The sequence below is a fragment of the Curcuma longa genome, chromosome 10, assembly GCF_044706935.1.
Source record: "Curcuma longa cultivar G26 ecotype Majalengka, Jawa Barat chromosome 10, ITB_CL_G26_1.1, whole genome shotgun sequence".
Taxonomy (NCBI): domain Eukaryota; kingdom Viridiplantae; phylum Streptophyta; class Magnoliopsida; order Zingiberales; family Zingiberaceae; genus Curcuma; species Curcuma longa.
Window position 1 is genome coordinate 3,437,472 of NC_133870.1, and position 26,093 is coordinate 3,463,564.

The following is a 26,093-nucleotide window of genomic DNA, read 5'->3' on the forward strand; positions in this document are numbered from 1 at the left end:
TTAAAAATATTAAAAATTTTTAAATAATGAAATAAACTTAAATTAACAAATAGAACCAAATTCAAATTAAAAACGGAAACAAAAGCTCAGATCGAATAAGTATTTCCCGAACTAGACCCGGTTCAATTAATCCCGAACCGGGCAGTTTCGGGCCGGAATTTTCGAACTGTTTCTCGGGCATTTCCCGAACTAGGCCCGGTTCAATTAATCCGATCGTCAATTTGAGTCGAGTTAACGAGTCGCGAGGACAGAATCAAGCCGCATCTCCCTTTCCGCTACATTCGCGTTCTCCAAACCCCCTTTTTCAAAACCCTCTCTACTCTCTCTCTACTCGTGCTCCTTGGCGCCGGCCATGGCGGCTGCTGCCCGATCTCTAGCCGGCGTTGAAGTTCCGGTGCTTGGTAGTGACAAAGTGCAGTGGATCGAACTCGCGGTCCCTTCTTCTGCCTCTTCTGTGTCGGCTCCTCAGGTTCCATCTCAATCGGTCAGTGACACCGCCTTAGCTCCCAGGGACGCCGCAGGATGCCACGCCGTAGAAGAGGGCGAAACCAAGACCTATCTTATCTGGTTACTTCATTTCCTTCCCGTCACTCAACTGATTTAATATATTTTTTTCTCCCTAATTGATGTATCTCCTATTTTGTTCCTACTAGTTATACCCTTTACTTTTACTTGCCACTCCGTCAAGGGACTCGCTAGAGGATGTTAGTTTTGATTTGCAAATATAAAACCAGTTGTCATTTGCTTTTGCTTTACTCTTTAAACTTGCGTAGGTATTTTGGGCATCATCAAGATTCGCTTGTTTTGATTTAAGTGGGCTCAGTGCCTAGCAAAAAGAAAAATGATATCTTGCTAACATCAAATTTTCAGGTGATAACTAGAAGGTTGGACGTTCCATAACCTTTTTTGTTAGCTGCGTCATCTAGATTTTCCTATCTGCGAGTAGGTTGAGTAAAGAATTATTCTTCATAGACAGCTTGTAGTCATCATGCTCACGTGTTAGATATAACCATTCTCTTGTCACAGACATACTAGAGTCACACAGGTGACTTTGCAGATTGTTGTAAGCGGTTCAAAAAAACCAACAATCAGAATAAAGGAAGGAACCTAGGTTTAAAAAACGTGCCAACTGTAACAGTTTTGGTGGACACTAATAAAATTGCACTAGCTTTTCCTTTTAGTAATAGTATGATGATAACATGATGATATGTTTACATGTATTTTATTTATTTATTTATTTATATGTTTTACTTGTTTACAATTGTTTACATTAAACCAATCAGTTTGCAAATAAGAAAACACTGTATTATGTTAATATGATTGTCTGATTTCTGCTGGATTTTACCCATTTTAGCATTTTCCCTTTCAATGATGTCCGGTACAATGAGTGTTGACCTGTCTAACATAGATGGTTTTGCATACTAATTCTAGTTGACCATGGTGATTGGTTCAGTCTGTGACAGAGTGATTGAATAATTGATCTCCATGTTGAAAAATGGGTTCATGGTAAATCATGGCATGACCGATGATGTCTGGTACAATGATCGTTGACCTGACTAACATATATGGTTTTGCATACTAATTCTAGTTGACCATGGTGATTGGTTCAGTCTGTGACAGGGTGGTTGAATAATTGATCATCATGTTGAAAAATGAGCTCATGGTAAATCATGGCATGACATGCTGAAGTGATCTGTGTTCAAAATATTTAGGCCAGCAACTCCAGTTTTTGATTCATCACTTGTGGTAGTAATGTATGGCCACCAAATAAGAGGACATTATACCATGTTTAGGGATGGCTTTGATAGGGTATTGGTGATTTTCTTTTCCACCCATGCTCACTTGGTACATCCAAACCCATATCTATACTTGTCCCATCTCTGTATGTGGGTACCTGACCAAACCTGAACCTACCCCTACTTTAACATATCTTGATGCCTCCAATACATATCTATACATATATATCTTGACGCCTTCAATATTATATATATGTACATATCCAAAAACCCATATCTATACTTGTCAGATCACTATCCGTGGGTTCTCGACCAAACCCAAATCTTAACCCTACTTTAACATATCTTGATGCCTCCAATATTGTTTATATGTAAAGCATATGTACACCCGTACCTAATTAAAAGTTTGGATAATCATACCCATGCCTTCCCCCCTAACCATGTTGAATCTCCATGATAATTTTATCACCCATAATCCTAAATGATTGATGATTTTATCAATTGCACCAAACACTAGTTAAACTCACACTATCCATCTGTTGGAATGGACCTTTTGCTTTTCTGATTTTAACTTAGCTAACTATTCAAAGAGGGACTAGATGAGAATGTTCATTTATTTGGGGTTTGACATCTGTTTTTGTATATCAATCCAGGAGGTTTCACAAGGATTCTCCCAATACCCTTGAGGTTATTGAAGTCATTTCATGCAATGGTTTTCCTCAAACTGGATTGCGTCTTGTATTTCAGGATGCACTCTATCCATCTACTTACCTGTGCAAGAATGTGGTTAGTTCAATTTTATCCAAATGGAACATGTCAATTTTATCCCATATTTTATGATGCCATGTCTTCTACTATGACTCAGATAAGAAGTGGCTATGGTTCAGAGAATTCATACTCACTCTATGGACTAACAGTATCCGGTGTTGCTTATCTTCTCAATTTGAGAAAGTCATTTCCTTATATTTCTGGTTCAAACTTCCCTCAGAATGACTATAGGGAGTTCAATGTTGTGAGTCCTGCACAAGTCACAGCAATGGCGATAACATCAGGATGCTTAGCAACTGGGCATCAAGATGGTGTTGTACGATGTTTCCAATTCGGGATACTGGATCCTGATACACCAGGTTCTCTTATTTGTTCAACTTATGTAGCTTTTGTAGACAAGTTTGATTACTTCACCAAATGTTTCACTTTATTTTTTCTTTTTTTACTGCTCTTTGACATATGATTTTGAAGAGTATGGTGTTGCATGTTGGATCTTTTATTACTTGAAAACTGTCATTCTACTTGTGATAACAGGTTTTGTCTTTGAGCTTCGTGATGATGTGGGAATTGGTCGATTGTGGAATTTCGTGTCAAGGTATTAATCTATGTTATGTAGTGAACCAATGGAAGATATAGTTGTTCGTTGTGTCTTCTATGATCTATATGCCTTGGTATATTGTGCATTGATTTTACTTGTTTCCAAGGTTTAAAATGTCGAGCTGTGCTAGTCTTTTAGCCTCTGAGCAAAAGGATATTTATAACTACATATATAAAATATAATTATGTACACACACTCATGCATACTGTCATAATAGATATTATATACACACACACACACACACACACTCTATTTAAATAAATACTGATATATAGTTATATACTGATATATAATATCATATATTACTTATATTTTTGCCCTTATATATATCACTCCCCGACCATCCTCTATGTTCCGGGACTGCACGCTTCTTTCTCAGCCCATTGGGGGGTATGGTATGTGTTGGGTTTAGAGCTTAACCAACAATCTTCTTCTCTCCTTGTGACCTCCACGATTGACTGGCACAGCCGACAAGTGAAACCTTGTGCCATGTCTCAGTCTTCCATCGGAATGAAATATCTTGGTTGTGCTAGGGACACGGCTTGATACTTTAAATCTTTGCTTGTTTCTCTGGCTCCTGAACATATTGTTATTTTGAGTAGTTTTGTAAAAAAGTTTATTCTGGTGCTAAGTGAATTCCTTTTGGTTCTTTTCCCCAGAATACAGGAAATCTTATAAATCATGTGAACTGGTAACTTTATAACATATTCTAGCTTGCTCCAGATCATTGACAATCTGATGTGACAGATTCCTATTACTTTGATTAGGGCTATCAAATACCTGAGGTGAACAGTTAAATTTTCAAAACTTATTTTCCACTGTGTTGTGGGTGACTTTTTGATGGTGAACCATTTCATGCCAATGATTTCTACAGTACTGATATCAGGAAGAACATCATGCTGTGTTTATCCCAACTCAGCGGAATTATGGATGAGATCCATTACTGATAAATCCATGGAAAAAAACAGGGGTTTCAGGCAAGTGCCTGATCTTCTCACTCTCTCTAGGAGCATCATTGGTATCTCACTGATCATGCCATAGTAATTCTTTGGATAATTCAATTCTTAGTTGAGAACCACTCACTGTATTCAGTGCTGTAGATCTGGTTAGAAAGAGTATACATATACATTTCATTGGTCTTGTGAATGGGATGCATTTACATGATTTTCTCCATGTGATTGTTGCCAAATTTGTCTTCCGCCTGATAACTGGTACCTCTGTGGTAAGCCCTGTCCCTATTAGCTAAATATGAAATCACATGAAGGATTCATTCCAAGCCTAAGCATTTCTGTTGCCTTGGCTTTTTTTGCTTATATTCTGTATCACATACATCCTGTTTTCCTAATAACTCTATTTGTCGAGTGGGTATCATGTTGTCTAAGGGTTTGACTGTCAATGCTGTTATTTGAATCAGATGACTGCAATTGTAATTGTAGACAGCATTATTTTCTGAACTATGTGCCATCCTGTTACTTGGTAGGCAGCTGTTCGTATCTGAATATCCATCTATTGATGCAAAAGGATCTAGGAACTTATTATGTGATCAGAGATTGCCTGTTCTAACATTTTGGTTGGCAATCGTTTCTCAGGTTCATTTTATGAAGATCTAGATGTCATTGTCTATCACTGGAAGACATACATTTGGTTTAAGTTGTCGCATATTTTCTTTTTCTTTTCTCCATATGATGTTATTTTTCTTGTGCATGCCATGTGCCAAATTATGATTTTTTTCCAGTTACAACATGCCATTTAATAAGTGGAATCTCATAGTTATGTGTATCAGTTAATTTGTTTTTGTTGTCTTTGCAATGGGTTATTTGCTTGAAAGTTTTGTTTTATTCTTTTCTTGGTTATGTGAAGGACAGCTTTTGATGTTGTTATTATGATTGGGTTTGATAAACACAGTATTTCTCATGTGTTTGTCATTGCTAATGAAAATTTACTCCATTGGTAGAGGAAAGGCTGTTGCTGGTGTGCAAGATATGGCTATATGTGAAGTGTGTGAAAGAAAGCTGTTATTTGTGCTTCATGTTGATGGTTTCTTGCGCATGTGGGATCTTGCTAGTCACACCAAGCTTGCCAGTCACAACACATTCTCACATGAGCTTGAAGGTAACCAAATACTGCTTTGTTGTCATCAGTAATTGATATGTTCAGGTATTTAAAAGTTTGAAGAAAAATAATTCCACTTTATAAAATCTTTGCCATTATACAATATTGGCATTGCAATTTTGTATTCATAACCTTTTAATATCAACACAATCAATTTCTTGTGTTGCTGTGTTGCTTGTGCTGAATATGCCGATCAGTATCATGTTGTACCTACCACTCAGCACACCTTGGCATCCATCAGCACTGACAAGATGAATTCAAGTAATGGGTATTCTAAATTCATCTCATGCTAATCCATCAGCTGGTAATGTAGTATGATAAAGTTTAGATCGATTGACTATATAATTGATGCAATCTTATTTTTAGTAGCAAATAAATTATGAGAAAGAATATTAAGCTGGTAATGTAGTATGATAAAGTTTAGATCAATTGACTATATAATTGATGCAATCTTATTTTTATTAGCAAATAAATTTCTCTCGGCATCTAAATTTTTCTTGACATCATTTGAGTATGCCAACTTGCCTCAAGCGTCAACATAAAACAGTGCCTAAACCCTACCATTCTGGTAGGATACTAAAATTCTAGCATAAAATGGTGGTTTAAACATTACCAGTTTGTGTTCTCATCTTTTGCTTTTCTTCTTCTGCAACTTCTTCATCCCACCACTTGCATCTACTGGCACCATTATTGGCACTCTGGCATGGTATCAAAACCATCTTGTTTCTGTCAACCTTTGAAACAAACAAGTTTTAAACTTTGCTTTATAGAGAGTTTATTTCTGTGTTGTTCCTTACCCATGTAGATGATAAAGAGATTGTAAACCTTGATTTCGAAGAGAATTCATTGTTGGGTTATCTCCTTACCCATGTAGTTTACTATTATTAATGCAATGTAAGTTTGCTTTCACATCTTATATATATTTCTTATTGGTTACTCTATAGACATTTCACATTTTCGACTAGTCTATTTAACTCTTTCATCTATTTAAGTAGCAGATTCAACTTTGTTACTCAAACATTGTATATGTTTTAACAACTTTTTAGGTTATATTCAAGTTTGTTTCTCAACATTTCTTTTTTTGGTTATAAGCAGGAAGTAAACCAACCAGGTTATGGCTCAGCGAAGTTGATTATGATGCAAACATTATTTCTTTGGCAGTTTTGCATGGGCGATTTTTGGTATGTTATTCAACAAGTTATTTAAAGTGCATGTCTTCTGTTGGTGCCACTGGTTTGGCTCATGATCACTTTTCTTGAGTTTGAACAATCTTACATTGTGAAGTCATCCTTCTTAATTTGTGACTGATAAAGGTCATGCGTAATTAGTTTCTATCAATGTAAGCACAGAAATGAGAAATTTACCTTCACAAAAAATTATCACCTTATTGGAACTCTCATATCAAATCCCTGATTTCATGTTATTCTCTTAAGATGTTCCTTTTAGAAAGTGGACTACATTTTGCGAAAGCATTTGAAGCTGCTACAAGTGATTTTGTCATGCTGATAGATATGCTAATAGTTCTCAATATTTAATAATTCAAATATTTTGAATTATTGAAGGGCTGAAAGTAGCCATATCTATGTTGTACACTATTCACAATATTTTGGACATGGATGAACTTAATAATGTGATATATATATATATTTATCTATATCTATATCTTTCTATCTATCCATATAGTTCTGTAAAATTTAGTTAAGGCATACCATAGTTTTGTTGCTGCTTGATGGAAGAGTATGGTTTATAAATTATGAGTCTTTTCCACTTTGAATCATATTAAAAACATTATCACATTGGTACACCTATGTAATTTATTTTCTGACAATTAATTTATTATTCATTCCTAAGTGGATAAGAATACAATAGAATTCAATTCTTATTCATTTAATTATCTTTTTGAAAAATTGATCTCTTTCATGTGATTTTCTCTCTCGGAATGATCATAAATTGGTTTAGTTGCATTGCTCGATTAGTGTTTGCTGTCTTGGGAGGTTAAAGTTTTCCACTATATATTTTTATTTTCCTGTTTTGTTTAATTTTCATCTTTAAGATTTTATACCAATGTGACTCAATTTCGTATCTAGACAAATGCAAATACATTCTTGGAGCAACTGAACCATTCATCCATTGACCAAGTCTGTGAAAATTTATACCAATAGTGTGTGCCTGTCATATATGATTGATTGTGTTACTAAAACTGTTATTCCTTTGCAACTGTGTTCATTTCCACTTACTAACATGTGTGTCACTTCATTGTTGTTATTATCTTGACAACCTTTTTTTATGTACTATAGATATGCGAGTTTCTGCTGAGAGTTATAACTTGCATGACTTGTTAGTTTGCACAATGTTCATTCTATTGTTACTTATCTGCATATCTGGCTACCATGTCATAACATTCATCTGTATTTTCTTCTTAGTACAACTTATTTCTTTCTTTTCAAATTTAATTCTTATTGCTACTGATACGCTGTAAAATTGTGAAGGTATCGGATATTGAGGTGATTGTTGTTTACCATTTCGGTTTTGATGCTGAAGATAATGTTCTAGTCTCGTCCAAACCATCTATCCAGAGCATTCGTTTAGAGGAGGTATATTCTAATTACGTTGGCTGGTGTTGCTTTTGATGTCAATTTAGTTTATTATAGTTAGCGCTTCTGCATTTGATGCCAATTTGATGAATATGATCTATATGTTTACTGAGTCTCATTCTCATCTCAGGTCATTCATGCCATTATGTAATAAGTTGTTCACTATTCTATGTTGACGTGTGGACTTTATCAAAATTTCTTATTGTTCCATTTTCATTTTACAGTTCGAGAAACCTACCATGTTAACTAACCAATTAGAGAATACATTAGGGTTTAAATCACAATAAGAGCTAGGGTCTTCAACTTCAACATAATTGGTTCTAATATATTTTGTGATTTCCTTTAACTCGTTTCTATTTGCAATATTGTATTGAGGAAAATATTCTGAACCTTTTCAAGGCTTATTATTGGCTAATGGTTAAATTAGGAGGCCTCTTAGTAGTTGGTATTATCCCTTGGGTGTTTCCAAGTATTGTAGCTGCATTATAATCAAGGTTTAAAATTTCGACCCGTGTGGAGGTTTCGATTTCAGACCGGAATGATACCGTTTTGTATCGTATCGTGCCGTGCCGATATAGTATTTTTTAAATATAAAATATATTAACTATTTTTTTAAAAAATATGTAATGGGATATTTTTCTTAGATTTTAATTAAACCTATTTAAATTATCTTAATCATTACTAGTTGGGAGTTGATTGAAATTATTAATTTAATTAACCTAAGTTCGTTGTTCTTCTGTGCGATCGCATCCACGTAGACGCCCGACGTTGGAGGAGTCACACGAGCCTGGCGACGCCTTCAGAGGAGTTGTGCGAGCTAGGCAATGTCTTTTGAGGAGTCGTGTGAGTCCGACGACGCCTTCAGAGGAGTCTTGTGAGCTCGACGACGATTCCGGAGGCATTGCGCGTGCTCGACGATGCTTCCAGAGGTGTTGTGCGTGCTGGGTGACGTCTCAAGACGCGTCACCCGGCGGCGGGGATCCCTTCGGACGAGTCGCGAGAGCCCGGTGGGGCCTCGGGAGTGCGCCGACACCGAAGGCTTGATTGTGCTGGTTTCGATCCACCAGCGGAACAAAAATTTTCGTCCGTATCGGATGAAACGGTTTGAGATTTCATTCCTTGATTATAATACTAGGGGTTGAGTATTTTGGTTGCAGAAGATTCTTTCCTCATACAAACTCAACTTATTGCATATCCAATCTACATAACATGACACATTCTTTTAGATTATCTACAGTGTTTATTTTGTCATTCCAATGTAAATTTCGTCTTTTATATGTTTGCTTTATAATAATTTTCAGAGATCGCACCTAGCAAATGAGATATCAAGCACCAAAGATTAAAAGCTAAAATTAATTTAACCACCAACAGCAACAACTATACCCAGCCTTATCCCACCTAGTGGGGTGAGCTACTAAAATTAATTTAACCAGAAAAGCATATTTTAACGTTCACTGTTTTCTCTCTAATTTTAATTGGAATAGCTATTCCATCAAATTCGGCTGGTTGAATCATATTGGATTTAAGTATTTATTTTCCCTAGCCTGCCTTATTCCATTGAAATCAGTCAAATTTTGGAAGAGAGGATTGAGTATTCAGGAAGCAATGAATTTGGCTATCAGTAGTGGATGGAAGGCAATTAGGGCCCAACGCCTTTTGTGGTAGCTTAGCTCGATTTATGCAGTGAGAATGTGGTATTTAATTAGTTTGAACAATGGTGGATATGACCAATAATGGTGGTTATAGGACTATATGGTGTGGTAAATGAGGGTGGATTCAGAAGAAAAGGGGATGCCATAGGTGACATTGTGATAAACTTGGTGATTGAGTTTTTGGAGGGTGTTAATGTTGTAATTGACTCTTCTCTAGTTGCTTTGTGGTTGCAATGCTAGGTGTATTGTGGGGATCATTTATTGATGTGACAAAATGGATGATAGTGGAAAGCCAACATAAGGACTGGCCTTGCTAGAGGAGACACATGGTATACCTAAAACCAATGTATTAAATATCATTCCTTGTGAGTTGACACGATGAAACATTTTGTTAGCATGCAAAATACCACGAGAATAATAAAACCCCTCCATGATGTTGGGAATGGTGAACAACACGAACGATGACTCTTCTGCACTGACAACAATGCACACAAGTTTTACACAAGGCGTCACAAGGTTTGCACAAGTCTTTTGGTGATGTGATAAAGGCTTCCATGTGGATGAGGTGCATCAAAGGCTTTGACGAAACTTTCACACCTCTTCTAGCAATGTGATTGAGGCTTCTTGATGATGCTCTAAAGGCTTATAAGAAGCTTCCACGAGGTAGGGAAGGCTTTTGCATGAGATCAAGTGGTGTTGACATCTCAAAATCAGACAAGGTTCGATGACAAGGGATTCCACCACGAGGGATTCACGACAAGGGCTTTGTGGCATAATAACGGGACCTTTATGGCAAGGGCTCGCGAGCTTCCCCGGATTTTGTAGATGAAACTTTTGTAGCATCTAACTTCTTCCTCCAACACCTTTGATGCCGATACTTACACCTTCGATACATTTTGAGTTGATTGAGGACTGAAAAACTAGTTCGACTTGAAATTTCATTCCTTGTCTGAAATAGAGACATTAGGGGACTTCTCGAGGAGGAAATTCACTAATGCGATTTATGGTGTCAGTGTAAGGTGCTAGCAGGGTGGTTGTTGTAATGAGGTTGTGATGCCAATGGAAGTAGTATAAAAACATGTCTTGATGAACTATGGAAAGGAAAGAGGCCGGAGGTAATAATGAAAGTTTATTCAATGACGAAGACCAAGACTATCTTGAACAATAGATTCAACTCTTTTATATAAGTTTCTACTAGGGTTGCATTGGATAACTTGTTACTAGAATTTACATTATCCTTATTTGTACAAGTAGGATAATCAATATTGGTTTTTTGTCACTTACTCATCATGTGCATCAATTATTCTGCTTATACCTATCCTATATCATATGAATACTCACATTTGATAAAATGGTGTTGGCACCTGTGATATTGAAACTCAACTCGATCTTTATATGCATTAGAGAATAATGAGGAAAGATGATTTGGATAATGCATGTTGCATCTATGATGAATTAATTAAGTGTTTCAGTCTATGTCCCCATCTCTTATCATGAGTATCTACTTTTCTACTTGTACCTATTCTCATATCTTGGACCTAACTATTTACACCTAATTAAACAAGTTAGGATCTGCGATACTTATTAAAATTCAATCTGATTGTATATGCATTCAAGAATAATGGGGAAAGATGATTTTAGCAATGTATATGGTATCCGTGATGAATTAATTGAATGTTTTAATCACCATTTAAAGTGTCACCTTAGAATATATGATGACACTAAATATGTTGGCACAAGGGCCACCCATACCACATGGTTATTCCCTTGGTTATCACATGTGGTCTTGGCTGACACTCATGGTCTCAGTTGACATGTGTGGTCTCAGCCAACACATGCTTGCTGCCAGCATGGATGTACGAGAGAAGAAATCAAATCTAATTCCTTCTGTCGATCAATGGTGGGTGGGGTGAAAGAGGGGGAGATGCTTGAATGGTAATTGGTAGCGAGCGACAAACGACGACTACTAGCTATGGTGATCAATGATGTGGAGGATTTGAGCATTGAAGCATTAGGAAATCGAAGGTAGAGTGTGGATCAAGTAATAAAGACATTGAGAGTGGAAGTGGTGGTTGGAGGAGAGTGGAAGTGGTGGTTGGAGGTCGGAGAGGCAGGGTTTAAGGGTGGGAATGACAATTGTCGACTGTCACGGTTGCATGGTGGAGAATAAGAATCAGAATTGAGAATTGTATAAACTGATATGCCGTGATATGCAGGAGAGGTTAGCTGAGAATAACTCTGATCATGATTTATAAAACTCTCAACATTCTTATCATATGGAGAATCATATTAGAATTTGGGATATATGTGCATCCTTATTTTGTTCTTGCATTAGTTTTGATTCTGGTAGTACCAATTTCGGTTCTAATGGTTCCAATCCAACGCTAACTCCTGATGGTTAATCGAGACATGCTGATGGGCATGACGTTGAAAGCTATAGGATTGGTAAGGATGGTAAAAACTGATGCTTTCATCAAGTACATGACATTGTTTTGGTATTAGGAAGGTGATATGTCATGTGTTTTACTAAAATTATTCTAATTATATGCGTAACTTTTAATCAGTGTTTTCAAATTCTTTTTTGAAACAAGAAATATGTTTATTTAAAATGGAGACAATACTGACACCTATTAGCATGCCACAAAATAGTATCAAAACTCTAACAATAACAATCAAGTCTTATCCTATTAGGTAAGGTTGGTTATATGGATCCTTCTACGCTATTGAGCTCTATCCCCTAGTATATCATTATTTATATTTAAATAAATTTATCTTATTTTATTATTTCTAACTAAGTCTTTTTTGGTCTTTCTTGTTTGATGTGTACATTTGTCATAGTTTCATATTGCCTAACTAGAATATTTATTGACCATCTAAGTATATGTTCGTACAATCTTAAACGTGTCTTCTCAAATTTTTCCTTAGTGCACCCTAATTTTTTTTTCTGATATTTTCATTTTTTATCATATCCATCTTTGTATGTTCGCACATCCACTTTAACATCCTCATCTCTGCAATGCTCATCTTCTGCTCATGTGCTCGAGTCATAGCCCAACATTCAGCTCCAAATAACATAGCGTGTCTAACCGCTATTTTGTAAAACTTAACATGACTTAAAATTTTAAACTTGATTTCATTACCTTCTAGTAAAAGTCTTAAACCTAAACTTAAATTCGTACTAGTCGTGTCGTTTGGATGCTCGGTCTACTTGACTACTAGCTTGATAGTTGTTTCACCACTTAGTCCACGCTGCTGTGAACCTCGTCGGTCTTGTCCTTCCCTCACTTCCTATTTTTGCTAGCCTTGTTGATTGCATCCTTCCCTTGGTCTATGTCGTCATCAACCCTATTGGCTGTGTCACTGCCAAATCTGGTGGTCGCATCCTCCTCTACTTCCCGACAACATGCGTGGGAGCACGACTACGTTTTGAGCTAGATCCATATTTTGTTTGTTGGTGTTTTGTAGCATGAATGTGGAAAGAAGACAAAGACATAATTGGGAATAACATCTGTTTTAACCGCTGTAGTACTAGGTGTGTTTGATTTTGGGCCGACACAATTTTGGGAAAAAAAGCTCTGTAGAGAGGGATTTGGATTCCTCTCCACGGTGTTATCCTTAGTGTAAATGTGGGAGAGCTCCTCGAAATCAAAGCTCTCCCTTGTGCTCTTGTGGATGCCCTCTACATAAGAGGGCCTAAGTGTTTTGAGAGTTGACTGAAGTGGATTTTTTCTTGACCTATAATTTTAAGACCTAAACTGATCACAGTGAATATCTAGATCCCAATGAGACAATCCTTAGGAAGGGTAAATGAGCAATAATCTCCTTGATCAAGGGTGGATAATTAATACTCATCAGTGATAGAATACAACTACATCATCAAGCAAAGCCTTGCTAATCGCAAAGGCTTTCTGAAACTCCCTTTGCCAAACATAAGAGTTTCAACTTGAACTTGTAGCAGACGAAGCAATGATTGAGTAAAGAAATAGAACACTAAAAAGGCTAGGAACATTGGTTTTGTGTGTTTGCAAAGTGCCACCTTAAGAATGAAATCAGGAAATTAAAGTTGAAAAGTCGAATTAGAAGCTGGTGTGGGAAATAGAGGTGAAGCAACACAAGTAGAAAGATAAAGAATTCCAAGTATTTGGTTGAATGGCGGTTCTTGAAACCTACCTTTAAGATGATGGCAAAAAGTTGACACAAAAATGGGATTAGTATAAAATACTCAATTAAGAGAGGGAATTATTAGGGGTGTCATTTCTGGTGGGTTGGGTTGGTTTGGGTCGGGTTGAAATAAAAATATTATCAAAAAATCTCAACCCAAATCCGACTCGAACCCGAAATCAACCCGAAACCCTAAACTCGAACCCGAACCCGTATAACTTGCCTAACTCGATTTTTTTGGGTATTTTTCCAAATAATTATTCACTTTTATCTCAATATTTTATTAGCCATACTAATATTACATAAAACATCTTAATTTTTAAAATAAAATTTAATTTAACTTCTAAAAAATCCCCTAAATCCTAAAATTTGAATCAACCCGGGTCAACCCGAATCCGATCTGAATTTAAGCCAATCCAAAATCCCCAATCCGAACTCGACCCGAACCCGAAAAGTCTCAACCATAATTTGATTTTTTTCGGGTCGGGTCAATTTTTGACACCCTTAGGAATTATCATATTTTGTATTGATTTTTGAGTGTTTTTAAGAAACATAAGGTGAAGAGCACAATTGAAGCAAGCGCAAAATATCCCATTAATATCCACCACTACCAAGATACTACATAAATTTAGAAATGTCTCCAATAAGCATTAAACTAAGGTCATTAATGCTATTGTAAGCTGTTGAGTTGCAATACAATAGACTAGCAATGCTATTGTAAGACGTGGATAATTGACATTGAGTCTGGCAATACATGAGATGTTGCCAACTTATGCTACCTCAAATCTATAAATACTTTCCCATGACGACGAGAAAGGAGTTGGATTTTTGAGGACTGAAACCTCAATGCTTTGCTTCAAAAGATTGTAATGCAAGTTTAAGGACTTTGGCAACAATTCTAAAGTGTCTTGATCCTCTCAACTCTTTCTTCTTGCCTTTGTTGAGCTTCCTTTGGTTGATATCTCTTGTAAAATGCATCTAGAATCTTTGCAAGTGAGTTTATTAGAATGCTCTTGTAATTTAAAAAATAAATCGAACAAAGTAGACCATTTATAATATAAAAGATAAGACAAAAAATATTTTGCTTAATTTTACTTGAGTCCAATGAATAAATTACAGAGCTATGTCGGTCAACGCGACTGAAATTTATCCTTCTACCCGTTGGCCGACACTAGTTCAGAGTCGCGAAGGCAGTTGCGACCTCGTGGTAGCTTCTGCAAGGTTGCGAAAGCCAAGCATGGTTGTAGCTTCGCAACGATAGGGCGCTATGATCTACTATTTTTTTCTTTTTCTTTCTTCTTCTTACCCGATTTTCATTTTTTTATTTTTTAGATAGTTAATCCCAATTAGTTTCCCTTTAATTTTTTCCCTCTTTCATTCGTTATATTTTTCTTCTCTTTCATCGTTATTTTTTTTCCTCTTTCATCCATCTACTAAGGTAAACAATGAGAAAAAAAACCTCTTAACTTCTTTAAAGATGGTTAATTTTTTTCCTTGCATATGTCGACAGGGTAATTAGAGAGAAAAAACCTTTTAAAGGATGATTAATTTTTTTTCCTCCTCCTATCCACAAGGCAAATAGATAAAAAAACCTAATTAGAATTTTAGGGAAAAAAATTTAAATATGATATAATTTCTAACCTTATAAAATATACCACTACTAATGAATTGAATTATTATATATATAAATTTGGTTTATTTTAAACTGATTGAAATAAATTTAAATTAAACCCAGTTTAAACGTACTTGATTTTGCCATGTCAGTTAAACCTAAATTAACTTTTACTCAATAAGCATTAAACATTTAGATAATATCAAAACTTGAACTCAACATTCAACATCTCAAATATAACTCAATAGTAAGCATCTAATACAACCACATATTAATAAAATTATTTTTAATTAATATATTTTATATTTTAAAAATACTAAAACCGTATCAATGCAGTATGATACAGATTGTTCGGGTCATAAATTAAAACTTTGATATGGCTCAAACTTTTGAACCTTGCTTGAATTCATTTATTTTGTTTTCCATTATTTTTTTCATAACTTGTGTAAATGTATTATGAATTAGTTATATTGATTAATGATAAATCCATTATTAATCTGATGTGGCTGTTTGCTAATTTTGTTATCAAGGCTTGTTTTCTTGATATCTCATGTTATCTCTTTTTAGTATGGTAAATTGTTTTTAGCTGATTAATTTATATATGCTCATTAAGTACTGCGATATCAGTAGCATCTCCCCATTTAAATGATTGATGCGCTTCAACTGATGAATCATATAATGAGAAGGAAAGTAGTTGATGGTAGTTCTCCCTTAGTTGCAGATGGATTTGAGCTTTAATTATGGCATCTTGTTATTCTTTGGTTTTCCATAGTATTCTTCTTTAGTTGACATGAGCCTTTGTTAATCTTGTTATGACTGTTTTACTTTCTTTGCTTCCATTTGATTTAAGCATATTGCCTCTGAATTTATGTTGGATTGCATGCATTTGGTTATTGTTAGTATTGTGGTATTCTCCACTTTTATTTTATTATTCTAGATGATTTCTCTTATTGGTTACTTTTTTTCCTGGAGATGTCTTTTTATTTTTTACCAGAAGCATTTATTGATCTGATTGAGAATTTAATTTGTCTGTATCCATGGAAATTCTGCACGCTTTCCAGGGGAAACTCATTGACTTGAAATTTTGTGGTGGTAAGCTCTGGATATTGAAAGGAGATGGGTCAATGCTGTATGATCTCTCTCAGTATGATTTTGAAACGTAAGAATAATTCTGCTCTTCTATTATTGATCTTGTGATTATTGTACATTAAATGAATCTTGTATATGCCAAATCTTCCAGAGTTTCTATTTTTTTCTTCACAGTTATGTTTTATGTCCATGCCTACCATTTCGCTTAGGCCTAGGTCTTGAATTGCCAGTTCCTAATGCCATGTGAGTGGTAGTTACCGATTCAACCAGGGACAGGAAGGCGGACTGTGTGAATTCAGGCGCTCTGCAGTAAACATTGTTTTCAATGTTGATACAGGCAGTATGGTGTATATCCCTAAGATAAAAGTAAATAAAACAGTCTAATGAGTGTTTAGTTTGTTTTTGTATTCTGAATTGTTGGCATGGTCAAACTGGCATGCAGTGTGTAGTGGTATAACATATTACTTATCACTGATATATACATACACACAGTGTGTATAGCAAGTTGGACTGACAAAAAGCAATTCTTTAAATGCTTGCTATACAGATAAAGTTCTTGTATCTGCATTGTCACATACAGTGTGTGGTTTTCTTACATGTGGAATTGTACGTGCCTATCATAACAGACAAATTTGAATATCTTCCATCTCCTAGACTTGTAGTGCTTTGTCATATTTGACTGCTTCGGGAATGAGTTCATGATGTTAGTTACTGTAGCCTTTTATCATTGGTTCTTTACTTTGGGTCCTGATCTTGTAGCCAAATAATGTAGTCATTTGTACTTGTTACACAATATTGTGTTCTCATCAGAACTAAATTTGGTTTCAGGGAAGATACATCTGTGTATGGTTTGCAAGAAGACTTTGTAGCTGAGCAGCTATTTCAGAGTTCTGAACATGCTTTAGACGATTTGCTATGGACTGATCATTCTGTTTTTTCTTCAATGAAGGTACTCAATCCTTCTACATCAAGACCTTCAATCTTGGGATTAATATGCCTCTTTCATTCAGTATTAGGTTGCAAAAATCTTTCTGATACATGCATGTTCTGTCACATGGATACCATATTAGCTTTAGTTAATGATGTAAATTGAAACCTATTTAAAATAAAAACAGGTCTGATAAAATAAGTCGGTTTTGGCCTAAAATACAACGCTATTTTATTTAAGAGGGTGTAAAATACTTTATATATATATATATTTATCAATTCTAGTACACTAGTCTATTTATTCATTAATGCAATTTGTTGGTGCAGCAGAAGCGGTTTGGATCGCTAGAGGGGAGGGGTGAATAGCATTCTGAAAGTAAAATTTTTGATTTCTCTTGCTAACAACTTGGCAAGGACACATACATTAATCAAATAAAATAAACATAAACTAAAAGAGACTCGTTGTCTTACTTGGTTTGCAACCAACGGGTTGCTAGTTCAAGACTATGAAAAGCACACTAACAATCTCCTCTTCGAAAATGTTCCGGAGGCGAAGAAACTTCTTACACTAATTGTGGTTAAAAGAACAGAACAGAGAATGTAGTTCGAGTGCGTGTCTTTCAATTGAACTCGTCTCCTTTTATAGCCACTGTTCGAAGTGCCGACGTGGCACGCTCGGTAGACCGATCGATGTGTCAGTTGATGTGGCGGATAACCTTTATTTGTTGCAACGATCGTTTGCTGACGTGGCGGATAATCCTTATCTGATACAACGATCGTTTGCTGACGTGATAGACTAACGATGTCATCCATTCAACGGTCCTTGCTTTGTTGACGTGGTGTTCGGTAGACCGAATCAGATCAGTCTACCGATCTGGTTCGTCATCTACTCAACAGTCCTTGCCTGACTGTTTGCTGATGTGTCGTTTGGTAGATCGATCTGGTTCGGTCTACCAATCTGGTTCGGTAGACCGATCCAATGGTTCGAACCTCCTGGCTTAATCTTCCTCCGGACTTCGTGCGCCTTGGATATTGGAGTAATCTTCCGCAGTTCCTTGTTCCTCAGATGCATTGAGCCCATCGACTCCTTTCTCGTGCCATCCTTCTTTTTTGTTGTGTCTTCTATCAAGGTTCGCCATCTTCGATGCTCCTCGTCCTTTCCGATTCCTCATCATACTTCACTAGATCTTGAGTCATTGGGTACCTATGTGTTCTCCTAAGTTCCTGCACACTTAGACACATAGATTAGTGACACACGCAAAACTTAACTTAGACTACTTTGATAACACATTAAACAGTCGTTGTTCAAATCACTTGGAGTCTAACAATCTCTCCATTTTTGATTGTTTGTCAAATTAGATAAAGTTAGGGTAAATCAATTTCATTAGGGTAATAAAAAAGTAGAAATAAACAGAATGAAATTGCAATTAAACCCTAACATTTTTCATTCTTCGCCCCATTTTGATAACAACAAAAAGTGGTGTTATAAAAATCCCTTAAAAATTATTTGAGCCAGAGAAAAATCTAAAATATTTACCAGATATAGAGCATAATATTTTCTATCATAAAAAATTAATTTTCATTGAACATTCATTTTAATTACTTTCTAATTTCAATAAACATGATTTTCTTTGGGCAATTATTGAAAAATATTAAAACGTCCAAAAAATCTAAAATTTTAGATACTTATAGAGAACATGCCATATTTACATAGAAAAATAATTTTCATACAAATTTTGTACAAATTATACTGGAAAAAAATTGGATTGTATTCATGCATTTTAAGTCAACCATATTCAACCATTTCCAAATTTTTCTAAAAAATTATTTTAGGCACCCAAAATAAATTCATGCCTATTGGATTTATAAAATATTTTTATAGGATTAAATATTTTGATACTTTTCTAATTGAGCTCCTGAACTTTCTATAATTATATTTTGATCCTCGAAATCTTAAGCTTTCTCTTGCAACTTTTGTTCTTTGGTTCTTTAATAAATTCAAATTATCTGAACCAAGAGAAAATTTTTCTAATGATGATTTTAAGGAATCTACTTGATCCCTTAATCTTAAATTTTCATTTGTTAATTTCTCATATTCTTCTTTTGAGCATAAATTGTCTAATTTATTTTCTATGTCTAATTTAATCTTTTTCAATTCTATGCATTTATTTCTAACTTTACATAAGGAACTCGAAAACATTTTTATTGCATTGTAAAGTTGGTATGAGGGTAGATTATGTACCTCACTTACCGTTTCTGATTCGTCGGTTGAGGCTCTCCTAGGGGTGTCGATTCGGGTATGTTGGGTGGGTTCGTGTCGGATTGAAATAAAATATTATTAAAAAATCTCAATTCGAATCCGATCCGAACTCGAATTCAACCCGAAACTCTAAACCCGAACCCGAACTCAAACCTAAACCCAAACTCGTATAACCTGACCAACTTGAAAAAAAACTTTTTTTTGCTATTTTTTTTGATAATTCTTCATTTTTATTTCAATATTTTATCATTGCCATACTAATATTATATAAAATATTTTAATTTTTAAAATAAAATTTGATTTAACCCCTAAAAAAATTCTCTAAACCCTAAATCTGGGTTAATCTAAAGCCGAACCGAACTCGATCCAAATTTAATCTAATCGAAAACCCCGAACCCGACCTGAACCCGAAAATTCTCAATCCTAACTTGATTTTTTTTGGGTTGGGTAGGGTTGGGTTGGCAGGTCGGGTTCATTTTTGGCAACCCTAGGCTCCCCCTGCACTATTACGCCGGTTGGATGAGGCGAACTCTTCTTTTTCATGGTTCGCCATGAATGCAAGACTAGCTCTATGCTTGGTCTTTGAATCTTCTCAAGAGGATGTGTCGCTCTATGTTGCCTTTAGGTTCTTATACTTGGATTTTGTAGGTCTTTTATCTTTGCCCTTGTCTTTGTTCTTTTTCTTGACTTTGGGACAGTTGTCCTGTATATGACCTTCCTTGTCACAGTTAAAGTATCTTACCTTTCTTTTCTCTTTTCTCCTTATCAATTTTGTAGCCTGTTTCCTGTCAAAATTATTAAATTTAAAGAACTTCATTTTCCTTATTAGGGAGGCTTCTTCATCTCCTTCCAAGGATGTGTTCGAATCAGAGTCGCTCTTCTTCGCTTGTAGAGTGATATTGTGGTTCGATATCCCTGTTTCTTTTAACCCTGCACATCTAGATTCGTGTAATTTCATAGTCGAAAAAATTCTTCTAAATTACTTACCTCGAGATTTTTTTGAAATGTAGTAGGAATCTACTATTGATACCCATTCTTGCATTCGTGGAAAAGCATTGAGCACATATTTGAGGATGTCTTGGTTTGAAATTATCTCTTCGAGATTGTTGAGGCCGATGAGGATTTCCTTTATCTTGGCATGTAGTTGTGCTACTTTTTCATCTTTCTCTAATTGAAGGTTGTTGAGTTGACTTCTTAGGAGGTCGCGCCTAACCAAATTTACCTCTGAAGTGCCTTCATGGAGCTCTAGGACTTTTTCTTAAAAGTCTTTGACCAAGTTGTAGGTACCAATCTGGTTAAGTTCCTGCACTGGTAACACAATTAGTAGGTAGAATTCTGCCTTACTGTTGGCCACGAACTCGTCTCGTTGCTTCTTAGTCCATCTATGTTCTTTGACTTCATCTCTGTCTTCGTTCCTGGGTACTTCAAAATCGTGTTTTATATACAACATTATTTCGAAATTTGTTTTAGAAAATACCTTCATCTTTTTCTTCTATATGATGAATTCGCCCTCGAACCTTGGTGGATGGATGCTTGAACCCTCTATTCCTCCCGATCTAGTTGCTTAGTTGGCAATTAGTCCTTTTGAACGGTCCGACTCGGATACCAATTGCTGGTGCAACGGAAGCGGTTTGGATCACTAGAGGGGAGGGGTGATAGCAATCTATAAGTAAAAATTTTGATTTCTTTTGCTAACAACTTAGCAAGGATACACATACATTAATCGAATAAAATAAACATAAACTAAAAGAGAATCGTTGTCTTACGTGGTTTGCAACCAACGGGTTGCTAGTCCAAGACTATGAAAAGCGCACTAGCAATCTCCTCTTCGGAAATGTTCCAGAGCGGAAAAACCTCTTATACCAATTGCGTACACGAATATAATTAAAAGAATAGAACAGAGAATGTAGTTCGAGTGTGTGTTTTTTAACTGAACTCCTCGTCTCCTTTTATAGCCATTGTTCGAAGTGCTAATGTGGCACGTTAGGTAGACCGATCGTGTCTACCGATCCATGCGACGTGGCAGTTGCGGATAACCTTTATCCGTTGCAACGACCGTTTGCTGACGTGGCAGATAACCCATATCTGATGCAATGACTGTTTGTTGATGTGACACACTATTACCGTCATCCATTCAACGATTCTTGCTTTGCTGACGTGGCATTCGGTAGACCGATATGGTTCGGTTTACCGATCTGGTTGGTCATCCACTCAACGGTCCTCACTTAACTATTTGTTGACGTTTCGTTTGGTAGTTCGATCTGATTCGGTCTAACGATCTGGTTCGGTAGATCGATCCACTGTTTCGAACCTTTTGGCTCAGCCTATTCTCATGTCATCACAAAGTGGCATGCTTGTGGTTGTGAGATGTGTTCCAACCATGTTACATATTACAATTTCTTCCTTAGATTTACATAATTTTCATATTTATCCTTAGAATTTTATATTCCTACTATAACAATAATAATCAAATCTTATCTTACTAGGTAGGTCAACTATATGGATTCTTCTACATTATTGGGTTTTATCCCTTATTATATTATCATTTATATTTAAATAAATTTTATCTTGTTTTATTGTTGCTAATCAATTTTTTTTGATCTTCCTCTTCCTTGTTTGATGTGCATATTTGTTATAGTTTCACATTGCTTAATTGAAATATTTATTAATTGTCTAAGTATATGCCCGTGTAATCTTAAACGTGTCTTCCGGAGTTTTCCATCAATAGGTACAACCTTGACTTTTCCGACTTGTTCTTTAATATTTTCATTTCTTATCCTATCTTTCCTTATATGTCCACACATCTATTTTAACATCCTTAACTTTGCAACTCTCAATTTTTGCTTTTGTGTTCGAGTCATAGTCCAACATTAACTCTATATAACATAGCAAGTCTAATTGTTATTTTATAAAACTTTTCTTTAAGTCTTAGAGGTATTTTACGATCACAAAGAACACTTAATGCTCTCCTCCATATCAACCATCCTACTTGTATTCTATCTAAGACATCTTTCTCAATTCCTCCATCTTTTTACAAAAATAATCCTAAATGTTTAAAACCTCCGTTACAGATAACTCGTTTTCTCTCATTTTAACAATTATCTCATTACGTCTAATATTGCTAAACTTAAATTCTATGTATTCTGATTTTACTCTATTAAGTCTAAAATCTTTCACTTCTAGTGTTTCCCGTCAAGATTTAAGTTTAGCATTTACTCCTTCATGTGTCTCGTCTACCAAAATAATATCATCGGTAAACAATATGCGCCATGATATCGTATCTTGGATGTGTCTAGTGAGTTCATTCATAATTAGTGTAAAAATATAGGAACTTAGAACTGATCCTTGATGTAACCTTATTTTTATAGGAAATGTTTCGATTAATCCGTTTGAAGTCTTCACTTTTGTCATTACATTTTGTACGTTCGTTAATTAGTTCAATATACACTATGCTAACACTTCTCTTTTCTAGAATTCACCATATAATTTTTTTGAAACTCTATCATAAACTTTTTCTAAGTCAACGAATATCATGTGTAAGTTTTGTTTCTGTTTCTGATACTTTTCAATTAGTTACCTGAAGAAGATGTATAACTTCTATTGTTGAACTTCTAGACATAAATTCAAATTGATTTTTAGTCACCGTGGTCTCCGTCTGTAATTTTTTTCTATTACTTCCCAAAGTTTCATGATATAACTCATTAATTTAATACCCTTATAGTTTGTATAATTTTGTATGTCTCCTTTGCTTTTATATAAGGGAACTAAAGTACTTACCCTTCACTGATCAAATATATTTTTTTTGTTTTCAATATCAAGTTGAATCACTTTGTAAGTTATTCAATATCTTGTTTCCCTAGACATTTCTATACCTCTATCGGAATATCATCTAGTCCAAATACTTTTTCATTGTGCATCCCATTTAAAGTTTGTTCTACTTCTGAAGTTTGAATTCCATGATAAAAATTTAAATTTCTATACTCATTTAACCTACTTAAATTACCTAAGTTAAGGTAATCACCTAAATCTTCATTGAAAAGTTAATGAAAATACTTCTTCCATCGCTCTTTTATTTCCTCATCATTTAATAATACCCTATTATATCCCTACTACATAATAAAAAATTGCATTTTGATCCTATATGCCATACTTTTGGTTATAATTTGCGTCACTAACAATACAATTGCAACTTACATTTACAAATTTTTCCTCCATTAAATTTTGTATCCCAATAGTATAACACAATGCATTTTGATACTCTATTTAGAAATTAACAATTTCCTATCAATAATTCACACAAACTTGACCACTTTGGAGAACTGTTTGTCATGATGCTTTTGATGTTGCAGTTGAGTCCATGGTTCTTAGTTGCACTGCTTGAATCATTTGGTTTGTCATATCATGGCAAAATGATCCATTTTTAATAGTTTTGTAAGCAGCGAACATGTTGTACAAAGTCACAAGTAATTTTGATTTTGCTAGTTATTTCTTTTCAGTGACATGTAATATGTCTTTTGTTACAATCTTGCTGCAAACATCCACAATCGCTTGAATTTATTTATTTATTTTTTGCTTCCACCTGATATGTTCCTGTTTAACATCACAGCTTGGTAATTGAGACATGATCATGAGAGATTGGAAAACAACTGTTTTTGAATATACTTGCACAGGTAGCCACATAGAAATTAAAATCACATGACAGGACAAACTAGTACGCTTCTCCCACTTCTTCCTATTCTGCTTTCTCCACCGTTGCACCAGGTCAGCACCATTGATCTATGCTGACTCTGTCAACACGTCATCACCAAAATGGAATCATTCCAATTCCAATTAAGGAAAGTGGTCTTGAACTTCAAACCTTGTCCCAAAAGAAATTCAATATGGTCTACAACAATGCCAATTGTAACTAGTTTTTTTTTTTTTGTATCTGCTTATAGTAATGATTTCTGAAATAGCCTGCCTTGGCGCAACAGTAAAGTTGCTGCCGTGTGACTTTGTGGTCATGAGTTCAAGTCGTGGACACAACTTTTGCAATGCAAGGTACGACCGTACGGTATATAATAGACTCAATGTGGTTCGATCGTTACTCGGGATCCCGCATTGGTGAAATTTCGTGCACCGGACTGCTTTTTTTTTTTTATAGTAATGATTTCTGAAAATGCATAAACAATTCCATTTTATTGCTAGATACTCAAGGCAGGATTTCCTATGCTTCTTTGGCACTCATCTGAAAGTGTTCATTTCATTTATTTTCTTTCAGATTAATTCTTCTGAAATCATAAGAGTGTACTTTCATTTTCAGGATCAAGATGCAAATTTTGTTTCATCAATTTTTTTGCGGAGATTGCTGCAACCTGGCATTTATCATACTTCTGCTCTGCGTGCCACTTTACTGGAGCACAAGAAATACATATCTGAATATGAGTTCCATTCTCTTACATTGGATGGGTTGAAAAAAGAGATTTTTGCAATAATGGAAGGCGAGGTAGGGCCTAATTTTTTTGCACAAAAGGTTCTACTGCATGCCTTTTTTTCCTGACCAAGTGTATGACCTGTTTCTTTTTTGACATTAGGGAACTGCTAACCACACAGTTGCAACAGTTCATTTCTGGAAGTCCTTTTGCACTCAATTTTTACACCACTGGTGTCAGTACAGTACACCATACGCTGTCTTCATTGATGCTTCAATGGATGTAATTGGTTTGATCAGGAAAAACTCAATTTCTTTATTCCGATCTTTGGAGGGAATTGAACAGCTTATATATGGTTGGTTACATGGTGTTTGGTAATTTCTGTTTCTTGGATTGTTTGAAATTTTGTCATGGTTTACTTAATACTTGATCAGTTATGATTATCATGTTTCAGGGGTTTCTGATGAATTTCACAATCGACATAGTTCTTGGATGCAAGACAAAGAGATTGATTCTGAACTACTACTTGAAATGCTTAGATGCATGAGCCACATAAGCCATCAATTAGGCAGAGCTGCTAGTGCATTATATTATGAATCTGTTGTCAATCCTGTCACCTCATCAGAAGATATAGTTTCTCAGCTATTAAAGATTATAGAGTATGGATATTCTCCTTCAATGACACCTCTTATACAACAAATTGGAATCGATGCTACTTGGACAAAGCAACAAACAGCTCACAGAAGTCAGAGGAAATTTGCAGTTGATATGTTGATCTCTTTGAATTCATTATGTTCAAGAGCAACCAACTGGGCTGGGGTTTTAGACACCATAGAGAAGTTCCTGACCTATCTGGACCTGCAGAGTAACATTAAGACAGTTGATTCAAAATCCATCTACAATGTCAATTCTGTCCTATTGATCCAGGCTACATCACAAGTTGCAAGAGTAATGTTTGAGACTGCCTTTGATTCACTGTTACTGCTTCGCTATTTGATCAACATCAGTGCACAGGTAGTTCCTTTCCACTATTTTTTTTCCAGTCTTCACAAGGTGTCCATACACTAGACTGCATGTGAGACTATTCTCTGAGTGTGAGCGACAAGGATAAACCCATTCTAACAATGCTGTTATATAGATTCAAACTCCTGCAATTTGGTGGAAGGACCTTCA

At 35.4% G+C, this 26,093-nt stretch overlaps 1 protein-coding gene across 2 annotated transcripts in view; it reads left to right on the plus strand.

Annotated features, from left to right (window-relative positions):
* Positions 1-331: 331 nt before the first annotated feature.
* Positions 332-26,093, plus strand: part of LOC141836450 (nuclear pore complex protein NUP160) — a 39,669-nt gene continuing 13,907 nt past the window's right edge. The window contains exons 1-12 of one of the 2 annotated variants that reach the window (XM_074723943.1): positions 332-567; positions 2,390-2,522; positions 2,602-2,863; positions 3,039-3,099; positions 5,057-5,214; positions 6,310-6,395; positions 7,704-7,808; positions 16,295-16,392; positions 17,151-17,271; positions 24,812-24,994; positions 25,083-25,275; positions 25,375-25,934. In XM_074723943.1, the coding sequence (XP_074580044.1) occupies positions 353-567; positions 2,390-2,522; positions 2,602-2,863; positions 3,039-3,099; positions 5,057-5,214; positions 6,310-6,395; positions 7,704-7,808; positions 16,295-16,392; positions 17,151-17,271; positions 24,812-24,994; positions 25,083-25,275; positions 25,375-25,934 (2,175 nt within the window). In that variant the 5' untranslated portion in view covers positions 332-352. Of the gene's footprint in view, positions 568-2,389; positions 2,523-2,601; positions 2,864-3,038; positions 3,100-4,272; positions 4,325-5,056; positions 5,215-6,309; positions 6,396-7,703; positions 7,809-16,294; positions 16,393-17,150; positions 17,272-24,811; positions 24,995-25,082; positions 25,276-25,374; positions 25,935-26,093 lie in introns of those variants that run through there. The other variant, XM_074723944.1, reaches the window with a different exon arrangement.